Genomic DNA, 8,541 nt, shown 5'->3' with positions numbered 1-8,541 from the left:
GTACATTTACATTTACATTTACATTTAGTCATTTAGCAGACGCTTTTATCCAAAGCGACTTACAATTGGGGGATAATGTACCGCTCAATGTACCGCTCAAACTCTACTGATCTCAGATCAGACTCACTGACGACGGCTCTAATGTACCGCTCAAACTCTACTGATCTCAGATCAGACTCACTGACGACTGCTCTAATGTACCGCTCAAACTCTACTGATCTCAGATCAGACTCACTCACGATGGCTCTACTGTACCGCTCAAACTCTACTGATCTCAGATCAGACTCGCTGACGACTGCTCTAATGTACATTTACATTTACATTTACATTTAGTCATTTAGCAGACGCTTTTACTGCTCAAACTCTACTGATCTCAGATCAGACTCACTGACGATGGCTCTAATGTACTGCTCAAACTCTACTGATCTCAGATCAACCTCACTGACGACTGCTCTAATGTACCGCTCAGACTCTACTGATCTCAGATCAGCCTCACTGACGATGGCTCTAATGTACCGCTCAAACTCTACTGATCTCAGATCAGCCTCACTGACGATGGATCTAATGTACCGCTCAAACTCTACTGATCTCATATCAACCTCACTGACAACTGCTCTAATGTACCGCTCAAACTCTACTGATCTCAGATCAGACTCACTGATGACAGATCTAATGTACCGAACATACTCTACTGATCTCAGATCAGAGTCTCTGACGATGGCTCCAATGTACCGCTCAAACTCTACTGATCTCAGATCAGACTCACTGATGACAGATCTAATGTACCGAACATACTCTACTGATCTCAGATCAGAGTCTCTGACGACAGCTCTAATGTACCGCTCAAACTGTACTGATCTCAGATCAGACTCACTGACGACTGTTCTAATGTACCGCTCAAACTCTACTGATCTCAGATCAGACTCACTGACGAAGGATCTAATGTACCGCTCAAACTCTACTGATCTCAGATCAGACTAACTGATGACAGATCTAATGTACCGAACATACTCTACTGATCTCAGATCAGAGTCTCTGACGATAGCTCTAATGTACCGCTCAAACTGTACTGATCTCAGATCAGACTCACTGACGATGGCTCTAATGTACTGCTCAAACTCTACTGATCTCAGATCAGAGTTTCTGACGATGGCTCCAATATACCGCTCAAACTCTACTGATCTCAGATCAGACTCTATGACGACTGCTCTAATGTACCGCTCAAACTCTACTGATCTCAGATCAGACTCACTGACGACAGCTCTAATGTACTGCTCAAACTATACTGATCTCAGATCAGACTCACTGACGATGGCTCTAATGTACCGCTCAAACGCTACTGATCTCAGATCAGCCTCACTGACGATGACTCTAATGTACCGCTCAAACTCTACTGATCTAAGATCAGACTCACTGACGACGGCTCCAATGTACCGCTCAAACTCTACTGATCTCAGATCAGAGTCTCTGACGACAGCTCTAATTTACCGCTCAAACTCTACTGATCTCAGATCAGCCTTACTTACGACAGCTTTAATGTACCGCTCAAACTCTACTAATTTACCATAAATGCGATGCATTGACTGCTGTAATACTGTGAGATAGTAGCGGCTGTTTGTAGTTGTGGTGTGGCCTATTTGGGGGGAAATCCAGGGCCGTTTTTTACTCCCAGTCCGTCCCTGACTATACAGTTAACACTGGACTCAAGAATTACAATAGCTTTTCATTAGGGCCACTACAAAGGAGAATTGAATAGTTCTAATAAACTTTAACAGCAGAAAAATATGAATTCAATAATTAAGTTCCTGCAATATAATGGAATATTAAATGCTTTTGAAGTATTATTATTCGTTCCAATCCTTTATTTATTAATAAATAATTAATTTATTCCAATTGCCCTAACACCAGTAAGAAAGAAGACTTTCTAATTATAAAATGGATTAAAGTAAACTGCTTTAGTGACTTCAAACATCTGGTGTTCATGTATTTATTCTTTTAATGTGTTGTAGCCTGGAATATTTAGTGTGCATAATCACTGAATCTCTGTTGTAGACTTGATTTGTTAAAAAACACAAATTATTCCAGTGGTAGAAAGTGCATCAAGATAGGCTACTATGAAGGGGGCCCTTGGGTTTTCTATAGCCCCAGGGCCCTTTGTGTTCTTAATCTGGGCCTGCTGATTCTTTATATTTTCCTTTATATTCCTTTTGATCCAAAGCTGTGTGTTCAATATGAAGTTGAGATATCGTCCCTTCTTATCCTACAAACTTTTCTCACAATTCCTACTTTATTTTTGATCAGTCTCTCTCTCCGGGTTCATCAAATGTATTTATAATTGGATGTATTTGTCAGCGGCTGCTCAGTTAACTACTATCTTTATGTCTTTCTTTCCCAGCACTAGTTAGTGCCTGATCAACCAGGAGCTCAACTGGTAAAGAAAACAACTGGTTAACCGTGTTCCAAAATCTTTGACTGATAAACTAGTTTTGACCACTTTAAGCAGCTAGGCCCTATGACCTGTTTTTTCCCCCCAGTGTACAATAAAAAAAAAACACCACTTCTGTGTATTTGATGATGAGACAATGAAAGTGAGATTCTGAATTGTGAATTGTGATTCATCACAACATATTTACTGATAATAATAAATATTATTTATTTATTTAAAGTTTTTCCACACGGATTGTCACAGGGTTAGAGCTGACTAAAGCTGAAAACAAAATAAAAGTAAAAAACTGCAGCCACTACTTCCGGTGTGTGTGTCGGGTTAATACCTGAGCAGCGAACATTACGCAGCAGCTTTGAGTTGTATTTAATAAATTAATCTGATAATTCATCTAATATGGCGACATTTTTCTGTGAAGTTTTATCGGTGTACTCAAGAGCTGCTGAAGAGAATGAGTATGATGATATGACGAATGGAAACGAGGAAGATGAGCAGATCCGACGTGATCAAGTGTTTCTGATACTGCATATATTGATCACGTGTTTCTGATGCTGCATATATTGATCACGTGTTTCTGATGCTTTATACTGATCGCGTGTTTCTGTGATGCTGCATATATTGATCACGTGTTTCTGATGCTGCATATATTGATCACGTGTTTCTGATGCTGCATATATTGATCACGTGTTTCTGATGCTGCATATATTGATCACGTGTTTCTGATGCTTTATTAAGTGAATATATATATATATATATATATATATAATGTCTGATCTGAGTTTCTGCTTTCTTTCAGGTCCGTTCACGTTCATTGGCTCTCTCAGACGGATGGCGGACCGGTGCTGTGTTCGGATCTGATCATCGCTGTGGGTCCGAACGCCGCAGGTGAGCCGTCCGACTCTAGATGCTGCAGATCCTTCACACGGTCCTCCGTCTGAGCCGCGGCGCTCCTGTTTTTCAGGTTTCGTCTTGGCGTACGCACTGGGCTCCGACGGCTGGACCGCGGTCGGATGGGTCTCGCTGTGGAACGAGCGGAGCCATGGATCTGGAGACCCCGCAGAGCTGTCCTGTGTCCTGTACCAGCAGAAAGTAACACAGTCCATCGGTGAGGAACAGTGCTCATCTATTAACGATAACTGTGACCAAAAATATTCGTTGGTGATCAAGACGAGACAAGACTGACATGTGCTAACTGTGACTATATCAACATGCAATTTCGCTGACGAAAAAAGACTAAAATGTAGTTTTAAAAAATTAAAAACTCTCTAGAGAAATTTCTCTTTTACAACAAAAAGTTTTCACGTTTTCTCTGAGTTTTCATGTTTGTGGTTGCCAGATTTCAAGAGCTGAAATCCCCCAATCAGAGCTTCTTTCTTTTCTGCCCAATGTTTACTTTATTTTCCCAACCTGGCAACCATTGGCACACGATCTCTCTCTCTCTTAGCGCTGATGATCTGTGAACATCCACAGACAGTGTTGGAGTTCAGTGATCTTTATTGACACATTGTGCTCCAGCCAGTCTGTCTCCTCGCATGGTTGTTTGTGATGTGAGCAAACCTTCTCACTGACGAACTGCGATCAATCCAAACATGATCGCGACTGTATTGTTTGCAGTCGAGGCACATCTGTGCCATAATACAAAGCCCTTTTTGTTGTTGTTTTCAAGAAATGGCATCTGTAGACCCCGCAGAGCTGTCCTGTGTCCTGTACCAGCAGAAAGTAACACAGTCCATCGGTGAGGAACAGTGCTCATCTATTAACGATAACTGTGACCAAAAATATTCGTTGGTGATCAAGACGAGACAAGACTGACATGTGCTAACTGTGACTATATCAACATGCAATTTCGCTGACGAAAAAAGACTAAAATGTAGTTTTAAAAAATTAAAAACTCTCTAGAGAAATTTCTCTTTTACAACAAAAAGTTTTCACGTTTTCTCTGAGTTTTCATGTTTGTGGTTGCCAGATTTCAAGAGCTGAAATCCCCCAATCAGAGCTTCTTTCTTTTCTGCCCAGTGTTTTACTTTATTTTCCCAACCTGGCAACCATTGGCACACGATCTCTCTCTCTCTTAGCGCTGATGATCTGTCTAGAGAAATTTCTCTTTTACAACAAAAAGTTTTCACGTTTTCTCTGAGTTTTCATGTTTGTGGTTGCCAGATTTCAAGAGCTGAAATCCCCCAATCAGAGCTTCTTTCTTTTCTGCCCAATGTTTACTTTATTTTCCCAACCTGGCAACCATTGGCACACGATCTCTCTCTCTTAGCGCTGATGATCTGTGAACATCCACAGACAGTGTTGGAGTTCAGTGATCTTTATTGACACATTGTGCTCCAGCCAGTCTGTCTCCTCGCATGGTTGTTTGTGATGTGAGCAAACCTTCTCACTGACGAACTGCGATCAATCCAAACATGATCGCGACTGTATTGTTTGCAGTCGAGGCACATCTGTGCCATAATACAAAGCCCTTTTTGTTGTTGTTTTCAAGAAATGGCATGAATTATTGGACATTATTATTGGAATGCCACTGTTTTCGCTTTTGAGTTTTACGTGTGTTTCTATTTCTGATAATAACTCAGGAAACTAGATGAGGTCCAGTATGAGTGACATTCCCTTGATTTGTGCTTATAGGTGCAATAATTCTGATGTCATTTCTCAAATCATGATCGTAACTGTGATTATCATTCTGCAGCATGACCAAATGTGACTACGTTTTCTTTGCTGCTATTCTGGATCACATGAAGAATAGTTACTACGCAGCTCTACACACTCATGTGTTCAGAGTAACCTCTACACGTGAAGAAAGCACTGTATACTGGTTTGCATTTGCATTATTAAAGATGTGATGTTGTGTTATGTTGGTGTGATGTGAATGTCTTTCTCTAGTCTGAGTGAATTGTGTTTCTGAGTTTGAACACGTGGTGGCGCCACAACCATCAATTACAAGAAACAGCACCTATAGGCCATAAAGTTCTGCTGAAATAAAACTGAAACTGATATATTCTTGGCTATTTATATTCATATTGAAACCATTGTATTTTGGCATTAATTATTTCAGAATTTATTATAGGAATATTTATTATAATTGTTAAAAACAAAACTAATTTTCTATTAAAAAATGGTCGGATTGTAGTTTAGATAATATTATATTTTAATAAAAGCAGTGAAACCTCAATAAAAGCCTTATAAATACAGACAAAAGTTTGGAAATGTTATTACTAACATTTAAATCATTTTCTTACAGTTTTTGGTATCATTTCTTATTTCATAATTTATTATAGGGATATTTTATTATTTTGATCAAATTATAATTTGAAATGAAAAGCAGGGAAAGCTCAATGAAAGTTGTTTAAATATTCATCCCATCATTCAAAACTTTTCCTGGTTTGCTGATTCCGAGATGCTTCATAACGTTAGCGTGAATCAGACAGTGTTTTATCTGATGAACTTTCAGCCCGAGGCCTCGTGTTCTCCTTCATCTGTCTGCTGAACGAGTGTGTGTTTACAGCTGAATATTCAGTGCCATGTTTCACGATGACGGTGCGAGTGTGAAGACGGTCAGTGGGAGCGGTGAGAATCTCACAGTGTGTCCCTGTCAAAGATCTCAGGTCTTCCCACGTCCTGCCCTGCTGCTAATGAAGCGCCTCCAACACACACACACACACACACTCATAGACTCAAACACACACACACTCATAGACACACACACACACACACACACTCATAGACACAAACACACACACACACACACACACTCTCATAGACACAAACAAACACACACACACTCATAGACATCCAAACACACACACACACACACACACACACTCTCACACACTAAACCACCACAAGCAGGATCCTCACCCTCCAACTCTGTGTACTGACACTGCATAAACCTTTAAAGATGTACTGAAATGGTACCATGATATCAAATGATAATTTCACAGTACTATGTGATCGCTTTATTTATATACAACAGTGTTGGTATCATTTACCAAAACTATTAAAAATAAAGTTGAAGTGAAGTAATAAAATTATTAACTGAAATAAAATGAACTAAAATAGAAATAAAAATAAATTACAACTATTTAGAACACACACACACACACACACACACAGACAGACACACACACACACACACACACACACACACACACACTGATACACACACACACACACACACACACTGATACACACATACATACACACACACACACACACTGATGAATGTGTCTGATCATGTTTTGCTCAGATCCACTGCTTTAGCTGTGTAATGAATAGATGTTCACATGTTCTACACCATAACATAGTTTACAGCTTTGCATAACTAGACAAATACAACAGTCACACTCATTTACATGGCTTAAAATCTCTTGATTTCAGTTCTTACTTTAATGCTTGTTTTGTGTTATTTTACATCATTCTATCATCTTGAGGTCCAGAACCACTGCGATGCTCTGGGTGGTTGCTAGGGTGTTCTGGATTGTCATTAGGAGGTAGCTAGGGTGTTCTGGGTTGTTTTGATGTGGTCGCTAGGGTGGTCTGGGTGGTTGCTAGGGGATTCTGGGTGGTTGCTACGGTTTCTGGGTTGTTTTGTCAGGTGGTTGCTAGGCTGTTGAGTGGTTTCTAAGTTGTTAGATGGTTGCTAGGGCATTCTGGGTGATTGCCGTTGTTGTTAGGTGGTTGATAGGGTGTTCTGGGTTGTTGTTAGGTGGTTACTAGGTTGCTGTTTGTGGTCGCTAAGATGTTAGATGGTTGCTAGGGCATTCTGGGTGGTTGTTATATGATAACTAGGCCATTTTCTGTGGTTGCTAAGGTTTCTGGGTTGTTGTTACATGGTTTCTAGGGTGTTCTGGGTTGTTGTTGTTGTTAGGTGGTAGTTAGGGGTTTCTGGGTTGTTGTTAGTTGGTTGCTGGGTGGTTGTTAAGTGGTAGCTAGGGTGTTCTGGTGATTGATAGGTGGTTGCTAGGGTGTTCTGGGTGGTTGTTCGTTGGTTGCTGGGCGTTCTGGTGGTTGCTAGGTGGTTGCTAGGATGTTCTGTGTGGTTGTTAGGTGGTTGCTGGGTGTTCTGGTGATTGTTAGGTGGTTGCTAGGGTGTTCTGGGTTGTTGTTAGGTGGTTGCTGGGTGTTCTGGTGATTGTTAGGTGGTTGCTAGGGTGTTCTGGGTGGTTGTTAGGTGGTTGCTGGGTGTTCTGGTGATTGCTAGGTGGTTGCTAGGGTATTCTGGGTGGTTGTTAGGTGGTTGCTATGGTGTTTAACAGTTTGTAGGGAGTAATCTTGCTTAGTAAGTTAGTTAAAGTGAATTAAACTGCTGGCATGTTTATATCTACCAGAAGAATAGCACAGTCTGGTTTAACTGCCTCAGGTCAGTATGAGCATTAGTAATAGCGATGGTTGAGTTAGCAAACACAGTTAGTGAAGCATTGTGGGGAAATCCCTGCGCTGATGCATCCTTCACACACAGGCGTAGTTACTGCTTCTCACCTTAATAGGTAAAGCCCTGCATGAAGTTCATGAGATTATGAGCTGCTGTGTGTCATAAACACTCATAAACGCAGGTGTGTCTGTCTAGCTGACTAGCGCTCCATTACCAGAACTCACAGGTTATCTCACAGATAAATATTTAACCCGAACAGCCGTCGATGAGCGTGCTGATGGCCTCAATCATATCAGTGTGAATTCTGATTGAATCAGTAAGAGCGTTCACATGCGTCACAATCTGACCGCACTGAACATACATGATCCTCTGCAGATGTTTCAACATGCCCGACGCAATAAACCCCCCGCTGTGGGAAATTTGCATGCGTCTTGGATTGCGCAAATGTTCTCGAAGCAACACTGTGTTGTGGTTTTCAGAGTTTCGCAGTTGTGCGTGTGGCATCTGAACAGAGGAAGTTCACATCAGGGTTACTGCGACTTCAAAGCCGTCCTGTGAGTGTGCGAATATAACGACAAGATTCCTGTCTGACAAACAAACTGTGCTGAGCTCAAACCCAGCTAACTCTGAGACTTGAGTCTTCATGTGCTGGTTGGGTTGTTCTTGTGTTCAGTCTGGTTCACAGGAGGACTGGTTCCTGACTCCTCCCTCAGCCCAACACTGA

At 41.1% G+C, this 8,541-nt stretch overlaps 1 protein-coding gene across 1 annotated transcript; it reads left to right on the top strand.

Annotated features, from left to right (window-relative positions):
• Window positions 1-2,839: 2,839 nt before the first annotated feature.
• LOC107690843 (proteasome assembly chaperone 1-like) lies at window positions 2,840-8,541 on the top strand. Its single transcript, XM_016489265.1, has 6 exons — window positions 2,840-2,955; window positions 3,240-3,328; window positions 3,405-3,548; window positions 4,110-4,162; window positions 8,297-8,371; window positions 8,491-8,541. The coding sequence occupies exons 1-6, from the start codon at window positions 2,840-2,842 to the stop codon at window positions 8,539-8,541; spliced, it is 528 nt and encodes a 175-aa protein (XP_016344751.1).

Source organism: Sinocyclocheilus anshuiensis, unplaced genomic scaffold (genome assembly GCF_001515605.1).
Source record: "Sinocyclocheilus anshuiensis isolate Anshui unplaced genomic scaffold, SAMN03320099.WGS_v1.1 scaffold2267, whole genome shotgun sequence".
Classification (NCBI taxonomy): Eukaryota; Metazoa; Chordata; class Actinopteri; order Cypriniformes; family Cyprinidae; genus Sinocyclocheilus; species Sinocyclocheilus anshuiensis.
This window is presented reverse-complemented; position numbering and strand designations above follow the sequence as displayed.